Source organism: Oncorhynchus mykiss, chromosome 24 (assembly GCF_057628025.1).
Source record: "Oncorhynchus mykiss isolate SJ-2025 chromosome 24, ASM5762802v1, whole genome shotgun sequence".
In the NCBI taxonomy this organism is placed as follows: domain Eukaryota; kingdom Metazoa; phylum Chordata; class Actinopteri; order Salmoniformes; family Salmonidae; genus Oncorhynchus; species Oncorhynchus mykiss.
Window position 1 is genome coordinate 33,058,553 of NC_143045.1, and position 16,448 is coordinate 33,075,000.

At 46.8% G+C, this 16,448-nt stretch overlaps 1 protein-coding gene across 1 annotated transcript in view; it reads left to right on the forward strand.

The window, feature by feature from the left end:
* Window positions 1-2,841: 2,841 nt before the first annotated feature.
* LOC110503398 (guanylate cyclase soluble subunit alpha-2-like) overlaps window positions 2,842-16,448 on the forward strand; it is a 56,896-nt gene continuing 43,289 nt past the window's right edge. Inside the window, exons 1-4 of the mRNA XM_036961757.2 lie at window positions 2,842-3,629; window positions 11,752-11,813; window positions 13,051-13,178; window positions 15,215-16,086. Of these exons, the coding sequence (XP_036817652.1) occupies window positions 3,393-3,629; window positions 11,752-11,813; window positions 13,051-13,178; window positions 15,215-16,086 (1,299 nt within the window). The 5' untranslated portion in view covers window positions 2,842-3,392. The remainder of the gene's footprint in view (window positions 3,630-11,751; window positions 11,814-13,050; window positions 13,179-15,214; window positions 16,087-16,448) is intronic.

Here is a 16,448-nt window from a genome sequence, read left to right on the forward strand (position 1 = left end):
CCTTGAATGAGTAGGTGTGTCCAAACCTTTGACTGGTACTGTATATGCAGTGTGTGTGTTTATCCAGGGTATATATATGTATGCACTATCCTTGTAGTGTTTTCTTCAGTTTGTGTGTCTCGGGCCTCAGGCTGGGTGGATTGTCATGTACTGTCATGTTGTGTCTTGTCTCTGTCCTTTCCCTTCACCCTGTCTCCCTCTGCTGGTCGTTGTTAGGTTACCTTTTCTCCCCCTCTTTCCCCCAGCTGTGCCTTGTCTCCTCCTAACCACCTCGTCACCCCTTTTCCCACCTGTTCCCTTTTTCCCTCTGATTAGGCCCCTATATCTCTCTCTGTTTCTGCTCCTGTCCTAGTCGGATTCTTGTTTGTTGTGTTTCATGCCTGAACCAGACTGTCGTCATGTTTGCTGTAACCTTGTCTTGTCCTGTCGGAATCTGCCGGTCCGTCTGAGCCTACCTATGTTTGGTAATTAAAGAAGCTCTGTTTAAGTTAATTCGCTTTTGGGTCCTCATTCACGCACCGTAACAGAAGAATCCGACCAAGAATGGACCCAGCGACTTCGGATCCTCTCCACTCAGCCGTCGGGATCCAGGGAGCGATGCTAGGCAGACACGAGCAGGAATTGTCTGCTGCTCGTCATGCCGTTGAGACCCTGGCCACCCAAGTCTCCAACCTCACAGAACAGGTTCACCATCTCCGCCTCGATCCACCGGCCACTTCCAGGGCTTTCGAATCTCCGGAGCCCAGAATCAATAACCCGCCGTGTTACTCTGGGGAGCCCACTGAATGCCGCTCGTTCCTCACCCAGTGTGATATTGTGTTTTCTCTCCAGCCCTACCCTTTCTCCAGGAGCACTGCTCGTGTCGCCTACGTCATATCTCTCCTTATTGGACGGGCTCGTGAGTGGGGCACGGCAATCTGGGAGGCAAGGGCTGAGTGTACCAACCAGTATCAGGACTTTAAGGAGGAGATGATACGGGTTTTTGATCGATCTGTTTTTGGGGAGGAGGCTTCCAGGGCCCTGTCTTCCCTATGTCAAGGTAATCGATCCATAACAGACTACTCTATTGAGTTTCGCACTCTTGCTGCCTCCAGTGGCTGGAACGAGCCGGCTTTGCTCGCTCGTTTTCTGGAGGGTCTCCGCGCAGAGGTAAAGGATGAGATTCTCTCCCGGGAGGTTCCTTCCAGCGTGGATTCCTTGATTGAACTCGCTATTCGCATTGAGCGACGGGTTGATCTTCGTCACCGAGCTCGTGGAAAGGAGCTCGCGTTCTCCGTTGCCCCCCTCTCCGCATCACTACCATCTTCCTCTGTCGGCTCGGGTGCTGAGCCCATGCAGCTGGGAGGTATCCGCATCTCGACTAAGGAGAGGGAACGGAGAATCACCAACCGCCTCTGTCTCTATTGCGGTTCCGCTGGTCATTTTGTCACTTCATGTCCAGTAAAAGGCCAGAGCTCATCAGTAAGCGGAGGGCTACTGGTGAGCGCTACTACTGTCATGTACTGTCATGTTGTGTCTTGTCTCTGTCCTTTCCCTTCACCCTGTCTCCCTCTGCTGGTCGTTGTTAGGTTACCTTTTCTCCCCCTCTTTCCCCCAGCTGTGCCTTGTCTCCTCCTAACCCCTAACCACCTCGTCACCCCTTTTCCCACCTGTTCCCTTTTTCCCTCTGATTAGGCCCCTATATCTCTCTCTGTTTCTGCTCCTGTCCTTGTCGGATTCTTGTTTGTTGTGTTTCATGCCTGAACCAGACTGTCGTCATGTTTGCTGTAACCTTGTCTTGTCCTGTCGGAATCTGCCGGTCCGTCTGAGCCTACCTATGTTTGGTAATTAAAGAAGCTCTGTTTAAGTTAATTCGCTTTTGGGTCCTCATTCACGCACCGTAACATGGATAGTCTGGCACATGGGCAGAGAAGAGGTCAAGGTCACCAAAGCGATTAGTGTTCGACATGAATTCCGCCCTGTCGCCCGCTACGGCTCTGCGATTGTAAATGGCTGGTACCGGCAGTTACCATTATCCTGTGTTTATTACGGGGACAGAGTCGGTTCATATAGGAGAGGAGGCTGTGTGAACCAAACACACCCGTTGACTTTAGTGGTGTACTATTGTTGACATATACCATAGTCTAGTCGACTAGAACCAAGTCTACCTTAAATTATTGTTGTATCTCTATGACCTTGAGTAAAATAAGAAGTCAATTATTTACATTGGTCAGTGTTCAGTTGATTATGACAAATTGGTCTGGTATGTTCTGCTGGCATTGCACAATCAATCAATCAAATGTTTTTATAAATCCCTTTTTACATCAGCCGATGTCACAAAGTGCTGTACAGAAGCCCAGCCTAAAACCCCAAACAGCGAACAATGCATGTGTAGAAGCACCGTGGCTAGGAAAAACTCCCTAGAAAGGCTGAAACCTAGAGAGGAACCAGGCTCTGAGGGGAGGCGAGTCCTCTTCTGGCTGTGCCAGGTGGTGATTATAACAGAACATGGCCAAGATGCTCAAACGTTCATAAATGACCAGCAGGGTCAGATAGTAATAATCACTGTGGGTCAACTGGCATATGCGTGGCACGAAAACCAATTATTAATAAGGATCAAATCACATGCAAACACTAGGCCTATTTGATTTGTAGGTTATGGTTTTGCTTTCTTCTGAAGTTACTTGTATTTTTGACTCTAGTGTCTCCTCCGTCAATATCTGCGCCAAACAGCAGCCTAGCCCTAAACTAAAGTATCTATTTTACAGTGATGGTAGTGAAGGGGGGCAGGGTTTAGTCTGATATTATATCTGATTGGCTGTGGCGGATGGAGGTAGAATAGTGATGCTGTAGAGCTCGAGCGGAGTGGGCAGATAGAACTCCACGAGGTAGCGGTTCGAGCTGATGTTTGACTGCAAGCTGACTCCGCAAGCATCTCTCTGTATCTCCCGATCCTCCTCAGGCCCGCACCTGGACACACCGTTTCCTGCCCTCTGGAGAGGAGAGGAATACAGCCAACTGCAGGGATGAGAGGGTGAAGGAATGAAAGCATGAATAGTCCACAGAGAGAGAGAGTCGGAAATCCGTGAATCCACAGTGGATGTGATAGTGGAGAGGTGCGCAGCAGACAATACTTCAACTGGGATTTCAAAGGGGAAACTAAAAGGACAACGGTTAAAACCGTTAGACATGGAATTCAGCTGGTGAATATAGTCCCTCTCTCTGGCCGTCGCGAGAGCATCTTGGTTTGGGTAATACATTTGTTCACTAGCTCGTGTCGCTCACGCTCTTGACCGGTGCGCGCTCCTCCCCATCTTTCCCACGCGAGTGAATCTGATGAGTCCGGGTGGCGGTGTGTTGTTTCGCCGCAGCACGCGTACGCGCCCAGACTTTTCGCGCTTAGCAGCAGCAGCATGTCCTCGCGCAAGATCTCTTCGGAGTCGTTCAGCTCGATGGGCTCGGAGTGCCTGGAGAGCCCCGGAGATGATGGCGACTCCTGCCCCTTTTCACGCATCTGGAACGGCAAGAGCCCGGTGGAGAAGCTCGCGTGCCCGTTCGAGGACGCACCGGGACCCAAACGGGCGAACAGACGGAAGCGCGTGAACCTGGACTCGCTTGGGGAGAGCTTGAGGAGGTTAACGTCGCCCACGGTAGGATACATTTACAAAAAACACATATAGAGAGATTTTCTCCGGTATTTCTCTCCCCTCTGCATGCGTCACCTGCGTGGTTACAAAATGACTAGCACGCTAGAGATGACTGTTAGAATACAGAGAGAGCTTGATAGAGAGAGAAGAATGGGTAGTAGATTAGGCCTATTCTATATCACTCCTTACTGGGTGATGAGGTTATTCTGGGTGAGATTTGATGAGACTGTATCTGTTTACCTAGTGTATCCTCCTCTCCTCCACCTGCACTGAAGTGAAAGAAGTGGACAGGTTAAATAAAATACCTGGTTGGGAGGCCTTCAGTTTACAGCATCATTAACCTGTGTTTTCAGAACAGAGTACAATAAGGCACAGAAACTAGGAAAAACATAGATATTAGAGATTAGAGATGCACTTGATAATGATGATGATGATGATGATGGTAATAAAGATATCCTGGTTAGCATTGTATATGCTGTTTTTAATTTCCTTGGATTTAGGGAAGTGTTTAGCTTGCTACTCCCACACACACACACACACACACACAGACTGCAATCATGGTGACCCAATCGTACAAGAGCAAAGCAACGAGTGAACCACTCTTAGCATCCAGTCAACCATGACCTGGAGAACAGAACATGTACTTGGTGTTCACTTCATGGTCCTGATACTGTCAACCAGGCCAGTCACAGTGACCCAGAACAGAGGACACACACAGCATCTTCACACACAAATGGACATATCCTCCTCCTGTCACCACACATAAACACACACATAAACACACACATAAACAAACACACATAAACACAAACATAAACACACACATAAACACAAACATAAACACACACATAAACAAACACACATAAACACACACATAAACACACACATAAACACAAACATAAACAAACACACATAAACACACACATAAACACACACATAAACACAAACACAAACAAACACACATAAACACAAACATAAACACACACATAAACACAAACATAAACACACACATAAACACACACATAAACACACACATAAACACAAACATAAACACACACATAAACACACACATAAACACAAACATAAACACACACATAAACACAAACATAAACACACACATAAACAAACACACATAAACACACACATAAACACACACATAAACACACACATAAAGATATGCAGGGAGGTGGTAGTTAGTGGTGTGAGCCATAACTGTTCTACAGTAGTGTAGTTCATCAACTTCCAAGACTGTGTGTGTACTGTGGGACATGTGACTGTTCCGTAATTTGCACTACATTCCCTAATTAAAGCCGTACACAGACACAGTCACATACAAACATACTGCCTTAGAGGAGAGAGAAAGAGGAGGCAGGAGAACTGCTTGAGAAGAGAGACAGAGGGCAGAGGAAGGATACGGATGATGGAGGGAGAGGAGAGAGGAAAGGAGGGCAGAGGAAGGATACAGATGATGGAGGGAGAGGAGAGAGGAAAGGAGGGCAGAGGAAGGATACAGATGATGGAGAGAGGAGAGAGGAAAGGAGGGCAGAGGAAGGATACGGATGATGGAGGGAGAGGACAGAGGAAAGGAGGGCAGAGGAAGGATACAGATGATGGAGGGAGAGGAGAGAGGAAAGGAGGGCAGAGGGAGGATACGGATGATGGAGGGAGAGGAGAGAGGAAAGGAGGGCAGAGGGAGGATACAGATGATGGAGGGAGAGGAGAGAGGAAAGGAGGGCAGAGGAAGGATACAGATGATGGAGAGAGGAGAGAGGAAAGGAGGGCAGAGGGAGGATGCAGATGATGGACGGAGAGGAGAGAGGAAAGGAGGGCAGAGGAAGGATACAGATGATGGAGGGAGAGGAGAGAGGAAAGGAGGGCAGAGGAAGGATACGGATGATGGAGGGAGAGGAGAGAGGAAAGGAGGGCAGAGGAAGGATACGGATGATGGAGGGAGAGGAGAGAGGAAAGGAGGGCAGAGGAAGGATACAGATGATGGAGGGAGAGGAGAGAGGAAAGGAGGGCAGAGGGAGGATGCAGATGATGGAGGGAGAGGAGAGAGGAAAGGAGGGCAGAGGAAGGATACAGATGATGGAGGGAGAGGAGAGAGGAAAGGAGGACAGAGGAAGGATACGGATGATGGAGGGAGAGGAGAGAGGAAAGGAGGGCAGAGGGAGGATACGGATGATGGAGGGAGAGGAGAGAGGAAAGGAGGGCAGAGGGAGGATGCAGATGATGGAGGGAGAGGAGAGAGGAAAGGAGGGCAGAGGAAGGATACGGATGATGGAGGGAGAGGAGAGAGGAAAGGAGGGCAGAGGAAGGATACGGATGATGGCGGGAGAGGAGAGAGGAAAGGAGGGCAGAGGAAGGATACAGATGATGGAGGGAGAGGAGAGAGGAAAGAAGGGCAGAGGGAGGATGCAGATGATGGAGGGAGAGGAGAGAGGAAAGGAGGGCAGAGGAAGGATACAGATGATGGAGGGAGAGGAGAGAGGAAAGAAGAGAGAGAGATGCTGAGAAATTAAAACTAATGGCGCAAATTAATTGACACTTTTTTCATTTTGTGTGTGTGCGTGTCTGTGTGTGTGTGTGTCTGTGCGTGTGTGTGTGTGTTTGTATAGATCAGCCAGCTGATCCACTGTGTTAACAAGCCAACCCGCCTTTCATAGCATATGTATGTGTGTGTGTTCGTATGGATTCATATACAAGTCTTTGTGATGTGAATGTTTGCTTGTCTGTGTCTGTCAATTTTGATAAAAGATGTGTGCTTGTCATTGTGTTTACTGGTTTGCTGCTGGTAATGTGTGGAGAGAGTAAGTGTGTGTGTCGATGACGTATGTTCTGTGAATGAATGGTTAAGACAAGGATACTCTCATAGGACACAAAGACACTATGCCTGTATATATAACGTTGGATGAACCAGATGCTGGTCTCCTGTACACCAGGACCCGGATACACTATGACTGAATATATAACGTTGGATGAGCCAGATGCTGGTCTCCTGTACACCAGGACCCGGATACACTATGACTGAATATATAACATTGGATGAGCCAGATGCTGGTCTCCTGTACACCAGGACCCGGATACACTATGACTGAATATATAACGTTGGATGAGCCAGATGCTGGTCTCCTGTACACCAGGACCCGGATACACTATGACTGAATATATAACGTTGGATGAACCAGATGCTGGTCTCCTGTACACCAGGACCCGGATACACTATGACTGAATATATAACGTTGGATGAGCCAGATGCTGGTCTCCTGTACACCAGGACCCGGATACACTATGACTGAATATATAACGTTGGATGAGCCAGATGCTGGTCTCCTGTACACCAGGACCCGGACACACTATGCCTGTATATATAACGTTGGATTAGCCAGATGCTGGTCTCCTGTACACCAGGACCCGGATACACTATGACTGAATATATAACGTTGGATGAGCCAGATGCTGGTCTCCTGTACACCAGGACCCGGATACACTATGACTGAATATATAACGTTGGATGAGCCAGATGCTGGTCTCCTGTACACCAGGACCCGGATACACTATGACTGAATATATAACGTTGGATGAGCCAGATGCTGGTCTCCTGTACACCAGGACCCGGATACACTATGACTGAATATATCAAATCAAATCAAAGTATATTTGTCACGTGCGTCAAAAACAACCTCACAGTGAAATGCTTCCTTACAGGCTCTAACCAACAGTGCAAAAAAAGGTATTAGGTGAACAATAGGTAGGTAAAGAAATAAAACAACAGTAAAAAGACAGTGAAAAAGCAGTAGCGTAGGATGACCCCAGATGCTGGTGTCCTGTACAGCAGGTTTCAGCAGAGGCCGTAGGATGACCCCAGATGCTGGTGTCCTGTACAGCAGGTTTCAGCAGAGGCCGTAGGATGACCCCAGATGCTGGTGTCCTGTACAGCAGGTTTCAGCAGAGGCCGTAGGATGACCCCAGATGCTGGTGTCCTGTACAGCAGGTTTCAGAAGAGGCCGTAGGATGACCCCAGATGCTGGTGTCCTGTACAGCAGGTTTCAGAAGAGGCCGTAGGATGACCCCAGACTGACAGTGTTCTTTTAGCGTTGCTACAGGATTGTATTAATGTTCATCATATTAACACCACTCTCTCTTACACACAAACACACACGCATGTACACGGGCACACACACACACACACACACACACGCACGCACGCACGCACGCACACACACACACACACACACACACACACACACACACACACACACACACACACACACACACACACACACACTGTCTCAGTGAGAGCCCCACTGCAGAGGAATTTAGAGGTAAAACTGGATTTTGAATATTTAAAGCTTTCTGTATTTCTTTTTTTGTTGTTGATAGGAAATATTGTTTTTTTGTGTGCCAGTTATACATTACTGGACCGTTTGTAAAGCCTTGAGATGTCAGCTTTAAATGCAGGCTGTTGAAATGATCTGTGTTTATTTATAGGGCTCTGAGTTTTTAGTTACGGCCAGGACAACAATGTTCTTATATTTGTCCTATTCCACACATGTACTAGTGTGTATTACAGTTGTTAACAATCACTTTGGCACTAATTTCAGAACCTTGTGGTCATTTTTCAAAACTCTACACACAAAACTCAAAACGGTCATCACGTGTAACACAGGCTGTCCAATGTTCAAAACATTGCATTGTGCATTCATATATTTAAAGAAACCTTTCACTTGCAGAATCATTGGTTCAAATAACTCATTTATCATGAAATACCATCGGAACATTCATTTAGATCACCCACACACACTATAACGATAACTATAACAGGTGTTCCTCACCTGGCTTACTGTAAAACATCACTGCAGTGTTCCTCACCTGGCTTACTGTAAAACATCACTGCAGTGTTCCTCACCTGGCTTACTGTAAAACATCACTGCAGTGTTCCTCACCTGGCTTACTGTTAAAAGCTAAACAAAAGATTGATCACTGTACTTCTATATTTCCATCAACCCTGTTTTGTGGATTTGGCCACAGGTTCTCACCCACATCACAATGGATGTTTTCATTAGCCAAACATCTTGGGAAGAATCTTCGGGCGTGGCAAATCCAAGCCTGACACTGGTCTGCCGTGATGTCATTGCATGCGTCATCCATGGCCTGGAGAAGGACGGCTTGTTCGTGAGGGCGCCTATCATATACCTTCCACCTCCATGTGGAGAAAAATTCCTCAATCGGGTTAAGGATAGGAGTGTATGGCGGTAAGTATAGGGTAGTAAATTGTGGTTGGACCTGAAACCATGCTTGCACCATTTGAGAATGGTGGAACCTGACATTATCCCACACAATGACATAGGTCATGCCATCTGCTCTACTGACCTGACTTAGCTCATCAAGGAAGGTTACTTTCGAACAGCGAATCATGTGGCTGCCTGCAACTTAATATATAGAGTATATAGAGTAGAGAGCTTTAGATGTTGTTCGACCTAACATTAGAATGGGCAAGATGAGTAATCTAAGCAACTTTGACCGTGGTATGATTGTTGATGCCACACATGGTGATTCCAGCATCTCAGAAACAGCTGCCTTCCTGGGATTTTTACGCACTACAGTCTCTAGAGTTTACAGAGAATGGTGCGATAAACAAAACACATTCAGTTAGCGGCAGTTCTGTGGGCAAAACACCTTGTTAATGAGAGAGGTCAGAGGAGAATGTCCAGACTCATTCAAGCTAACAGAAAGGCCACAAATGCTCAAATAACAGCTGTTTAAAACAGTGGTGTGCAGAAGGGCATCTTTTAACGTACAACACCGTGAATAATTCAGGCTGTTGTGGAGGAAAAAGGGGGTCCTACCCAGTACTAGATAGACGTACCTAATAAAGTGGCCGGTGAGTGTACAGTAATGTCAAATCTGAAAACATGATCTGGAAAAGTGGTACATGGGACCATAGAAACAGTGTCTGATAAAGAATGATGATGAAATATTACATCCATAGATAATGTAGTCCAATTGGTTCATGTTCCACGGTAATTGATGTCAATTGATCTCGTTATCCTGAAACTTTCATGATCTAAACATGGAATATTGTTTGTCAGTTTCCATACAACTATGCATTAAGAGTAATGCAACAGTTACTTATCATTTTGAGCAGTTGTATCAGTTGATAGTTAGATCATTGTAATGAAATGAATAGACAGTCATCTCAGATGTAATGTGTGAATTGCATTTTGAAATGGTAATACTTTGATGTTATGTTGTGTCATTTTGAACAGGTGATTTTAGTTCAATGAACAAATGATCTTAGCTTTATGTGTCTTGTATCCAAGCAATTGGAAAAAGTGTTAAGAGTTTTGAAAAATTTGCATTTTGATCATTGGTTGTGTCATGAAGTTGGCCTGGGGAGTAGGTTTATGACAGTCATAAATACCTCTTCCCCCTTTTTTCCTCTCTCTACCCTACTGATGTTACATTTGCAAACACCTTGGTTAACATAGAGATTCTGGGAACATCAGAAGGTGGGGGGAAATGAACTATATTCTGGTATTCCGACCAATTGAACATATGCGGTGGTACTTAATGAATATGATGTCAGTTCGGGTTGTCATCTGAGACATTCTCATCAATGATCAGATGACATAAACTCTGCAGTGGAAAGTCTACACATCAGAGTTATCAGATTCACATGGAATTGTTGTTCAATTTAAATGTTTGAATATGAAATTATTCGTGATTGGATTAAATGTGATTTTAGCTTCTAAAATGTGAGAATTATTTTTTTACAAGGTTAGGGCTCTGCTCAATCAGTGGCCCGCCCCTGTGAAGGGACATGGGCTATAAAACCTTTCAAACACGCCCTCCTCTCCCTTCCTATATAAAGCCTCGACGACAATATAACCTCCTGTTCCGAGGATGTGAGGACGACGGTCCGATGTCAGAATGGTTCAGATAATAACTACAGAACAAAGCCAACATCAGCTTGAGCTTTGGTTGCGAATGGTATGAACTTTGAACTCTTATTCACTACAGAAGTGATACCTCCTAGCCGTTGAGTAGCAACAGCAGCTGCAAACGCAGGTTAGGAAGGAACAGACAGAGTCACCCGTCTACCACACAACGACGTTACTACAACGTATCCAATTGACCACCAGAGCCATTCTTCAAAGGACAAAGGACTCGGTTGGGCAACACGGCCTTCCATCTACCACCAACCTACCGAAGCGCAGCTCAGAGTAAATATTTATTGCATTTTCCTTTTCCAAATGGGCGGTAACTTAGAATGCATAGGATACTGTATTTACGATAGCACAGCTTCTTCCTTTGTTACTCAGTCTTCCCGCTCTTTCACTCAAAGCCAACCCCTTTTCTTTTGTGTAACAAGCTGTCATATCTATTCCGCCCACTAGGGACATTTTCCTTTATGATGTCATTTCTAATCAAGTTATGATTAATTATGTGTATGTGTAATTCTGTGTGATTAGTTAGGTATTTAGTAAATAAATAATTCAACCCAATTTTGTATTGCCTATTCAACTTGTTAGCCAGGGTTCGTGAAGATAACTAAGAATTTACAACTTTCAGATGAGACTGAATTAAGGTGACGATTAATATTGACTGCTATTGATGTAAAATATTACTAGGTCTTTTAGAGTTTATTCGGAGGATAACAGCTCTATAAATATTATTTAGTGGTGCCCCGACTCTCTAGTTAATTACATTTACATGATTAGCCCAATCAGGTAATATTAATTACGGAGAAATTATTTTATAGAATAGCATGTCATATAACTGAATCTGGCATAGCCAAAGACACGACAGTTGTGAGTTTTGTGTCTAGAGTCCTGAAAAATGAAAAGGTTCGGAAATTAGTGCCAAAGTGATTGTAAAAGACTGTAATACGTATGTGTGAATTGGAATGTGTTTTTGCATATCCCAAATCTCTCTGAGACACCCTGGGAGAGTGGGGTCACGGCCAGGGTCTGACATTATCAATGGCGACCCTGGAGCAATTAGGGTAAATGCCTTGCTCAAGGGCACATTGGCAGACTTTTCGCCTTATTGCCTGAGGGATTCGAACCAGTGACCTTTTGGTTACTGACCCAGTAACATTTGTTTCTCCATCTTCTTTCAGACACAGATGGTTCAACAGTCTTTACAGAGAACCTTAGAGTTCTACAGACAGAAAGAGATCAGGTAAGGACTGCTGTGCTGCGTGTGCACACGTGTGTGTATGCACCTGTGTATGCGTGTGTGTGTATGTGTGTGTATGCTTGTATGTGTGTACGTGTGTGTGTGCATGTGTGTGTATGCCTGTGTGTACGCGTATGTGTGTGTGTATGTGTGTGTGTTTGTATGTGCGTGTGTGTGTTTATGCGTGTATGTGTGTTAGTGTATGCGTGTGTGTGTGTATGTATGCGTGTGTGAGTGTATGCATGTGTGAGTATATGCGTGTGTGTGTATGTATGCGTGTGTGAGTGTATGTGTGTGTCTGCGCCCATGAGAATGGTGTACTAGATGTAGCTATAGACCTTGGTAAGAGTGGATAAAGACTCTGTGTGTAATAATTTCTAGTAACATAGTGAGGTCACAAAAGAGCAAGGCCATTGTTCCTTTTCATCTAATCCAAGTGTTATAATTGAGGAACAATGTAACTAATTCATCCATTACATAACGTGTGTTTGTATTTTGTGTGAACATTGCTCTGTGTCCTTCTTTGAATTAGTTGGGTATTACTGTCTGTTTGTGTTGGTGTGAGTTTCTGTTCAATGCTCTGTGTGTGTGTGGGGAGGGGGGTGGGGGGGGCATGTGCATAACTATTCTTGTGAGGACCAGAAGTCCCCACATGAATAGTAAATGTACAAAAATTTGACCAACTGGGGACATTTTGTTAGTCCCCACAAAATCCCCACAAGGTCAAATGCTATTTCTAAGGGGATCAGGGTTAAGGTTAGAATTAGTGCTACGGTTAGAATTAGGTTAAGTGTTAGGAGGGTTAGTTTTAGGGTCCGGAGCTAGGGTTAGGTTTAGGGTTAAGGTTAGGTTTTAGGTTTAAGGTTAGGGTGAGAGTACAGGTTAGGGAAAATAGGATTTTGAATGGGACTAAATTGTGTGCCCCCACAAGGTTAGCTGTAGAAGACCGTGTGTGTATGTGTGTGTGTGTAGGTGCTCTCTAGCCTGTTATATCATCTTTATGTCTCCATTCCGTGTGTGTGTGTGTGTGTGTGTGTGTGTGTGTGTGTGTGTGTGTGTGTGTGTGTGTGTGAGCACGTGCGTGTGCGTGCATGTACGCGCGTGTGCGTGTGCCTGTTTTTGTGTGTGTGTGTGTGTGTGTGTGTGTGTGTGTGTGTGTATGTGTGTGTGTGTGTGTGTGTGTGTGTGTGTGTGTGTGTGTGCGTGTGCCTGTTTTTGTGTGTGTGTGTGTGTGCCAAAGGTGCAGAGAGGATGGGAAGGAGGAAAAGAAAAGTGTTACTTTGGAGAAGTGTCCCTTTGTGGATCATTGTGGTTCTGGAGAAGAGGCAGACATCTCAGGAGTACTACAGTACATGGCTACTCTACAGGGTCAGTATCACTCTACCATGTATGTGTGTGTGTGTGTGTGTGTGTGTGTGTGTGTGTGTGTGTGCTTTTAAGGACTTTTATGCTCTGCTTAGTCTCTGTGTGCACATTTAAAGGAGTTTGATAATGCTGTCTGCTAACTATGCTTACTGAAGGATAATGTGTGCTTTTTGATGTATATGTGTCTTGATTAATGGTTTGATTTATGTCCAAAAGTGTGTATATGTGTGTGTGTGTTAGTGTGTGCGTATGTGTGTCATTTTGACTCCCCATAAAGTCCTGAAATTTCACCCCCAAAAAATAAAGCTGTGTGTGTGGAATGGGCGTGTGATTTAGTATAATGCTTACTTGGTGCTTAGACTAGAATGATTCTTCAGCTGGACTTAGCAACTAAAAGCAGCCTCTCCACATGCATGAACACAAACCCCTCTACAGCTACCTTCTAATGAGGAGGAGACACATCTGGGTGGAGTTCTGACAAACACACACTTCTTCACCTCTTTCTGCTTTTCTCTTTGTCTCCTCCTTCCTCTCCCTTTCCTGGCTCTCCTATCTCCCTCCCTCCCTCCCTCCAGCCTTGTGCTGCAGTGCTGATGGTCATTAGGTTAAAGCACAACCCGTTCCTCTTCTCTGTACCTCTACCTCCCTCCCGACATCAATCTCTAGCTCCGTCCATCTCCCTCTACCTACCTCCCTCCCTCCATCTCTCTCTACCTTCCTCTCTCTACCTCCCTCTACCTTCTTCTCTCTACCTTCCTCTCTCTACCTCACTCTACCTTCCTCTCTCTACCTCCCTCTACCTTCCTCTCTCTACCTTCCTCTTACTACCTCCCTCTACCTCCCTCTACCTCCCTCTACCTCCCTCCCTCCATCTCTCTACCTCCCTCCCTCCCTCCATCTCTCTCTACCTCCCTCTACCTTCTTCTCTCTACCTCCCTCTACCTTCCTCTCTCCATTTCTCTACCTCCCTCCTCTCCATCTCCCTCCCTCCCTCCCTCCCTCCCTCCCTCCCTCCCTCCCTCCCTCCCTCCCTCCCTCCCTCCCTCCCTCCCTCCCTCCCTCCCTCTACCTTCCTCTCTCTACCTTTCTCTTACTACCTCCCTCTACCTTCCTCTCTCCACCTCCCTCTCCCTTCCTCTCTCCATTTCTCTACCTCCCTCCCTCCCTCCCTCCATCTCTCTCTACCTCCCTCTACCTTCCTCTCTCTACCTCACTCTACCTTCCTCTCTCTACCTCTCTCTACCTTCCTCTCTCCATTTCTCTACCTCCCTCTCTCCCTCCATCTCTCTCTACCTCACTCTACCTTCCTCTCTCTACCCCCCTCTACCTTCCTCTCTCTACCTTCCTCTTACTACCTCCCTCTACCTTCCTCTCTCTACCTCACTCTACCTTCCTCTACCTTCCTCTCTCTACCTTCCTCTTACTACCTCCCTCTACCTTCCTCTCTCCATCTCTCTACCTCCCTCCCACCATCTCTCTCTATCTCCCTCCCTACAGATCTCTACCTCCCTCCCGCCATCTCTCTCTACCTCCCTCTCTCCATATCTGTCTCAGCCATGACATGCCTGTAATGTCAGCATGCTCCTCACCATACCCTCATTACCTAACCTACCTCTGTGTGTGTGTGTATGTGTGTGTGTGTGTGTGTGTGTGTCTGGTTTGTAGTTTTTTGTGTTGTGTGTTGTCCTGACTGTAGTGATCTCTCTGTTTGTTATGCATCAGGGTTGACTGATCAGTCAGACAAACAGCAGCTGTGTGTGTGTGTGTGTGTGTGTCTGTGTGTCTGTGTGTCTGTGTGTCTGTGTGTGTGTGCTCTAAAGCAGACTCCAGATCAGTGTTCTGCTCTGCCTCTCCCTCGCAGTAAATAACTCCCCACAGCCTAGCCATGGCACTCCAGCTGTGTTTGTTTATTTTTATGTTGTTTTTGTGTTGTCCTTACGTTATCCTGATGTTCTGGTTGAGTTGTCCTTACGTTGTCCTGATGTTGTGGTTGTGTTGTTCTTACATTGTCCTGAGGTACTGTTTGCGCTGTGTTCTAGGTGTGCGGTTCTGTGAGCTGAGGGAGCGTTTCGGGGAGGAGTTCTTCGGTCTGTGTTTCGAGGAGAACGAGCGGGTTCTAAGAGCGGTGGGAGGGAACCTGCAGGACTTCTTCAACGGCTTTGACGCCATCTTAGAACACATCAGAACCTCGACCGGACGCCGTGCCTCCTCAGAGAGCCCCTCCTTTCAATGCAAAGACCCTCACCAGGAGGAGAGAGGAGGAGGAAGAGGAGGAGGGGAGAGGGTGGGAGGAAAGCTTCTCCTCCTCCACTGCTTTAACCCCGCCCCTGTCGTGGGATTGGCTATGCCTGGTCTGATTCGAGGTGTCGCACGCCGAATCTTCCACTCCCACGTTGTGGTGAAGGAAGCCCCTCCCCTAGCGTCCTTGTCATCCAATGAGGACGCAGAACACTCAGGAGGAGACTCCATCCCTACTCCCACCGCTTCTCCTTCCTCGTCTCCCTCACCCCCTTCATTGTCTGCCCCCGTCTCACTGTCCTTCCTCATCAGAGAAACCTTCCCCTCCTCTTCCTCCATCCCTCCCTCTGTCACCCTTCCATCAGAGACCTCCAAGCAGACCCTCCAGCCCCTCTCCCTCTCCCCCACTGACCTGCGCATCGGTCCGGCTACATTCTGCAGGGCCTTCCCCTTCCACCTGGTGCTGGGCCCCAGCATGGATCTGCTTCAGCTAGGGGAAGGTCTGAGGAGGCAGGCTCGGATCGAGCCTCACCGGACCCTCTCCTTCAGGGACTGTTTTGAGATTATCTCTCCCAGGATCCAGCCCACCTTCCAGGCAATACTGCTGCGCCTGGCCTCCCCATTCACCATCCGCACCCGACCAGACTGCTCCCAGTCAGGCACCAAGGAGAAGGTATTTATGTACTGTGTGTGTGTATGTACTGTGTCTGTGAGTGTGTGTGTGTGTGCGTGCGTATTTGTGTGTGTGAGTGTGTGTGAAAGAGAGATGGTTTATGTCCATGAGTCTCAGTCTGCGTAGAAAATGAAAGCACAATTACGTTGTGTCTGTGCAGGCGAGCGTGTGTGTGTGCGTGCATGTGCTTGTGTGCGTGTGTGTGCATGTGTGTGTTTGTGATTGCGTGTGTGTGCGTGTGTGTGTTTGTGTGTTTGTGTGTGTCTGCGTGTGTGTGCGCGCGTGTGTGTTTGTGTGTGCATGCAGGCGTGTGTGCCTGTGTGAGTGTGTGTGTGCATGTGTGATTGCGTGTGTGTGTGTGC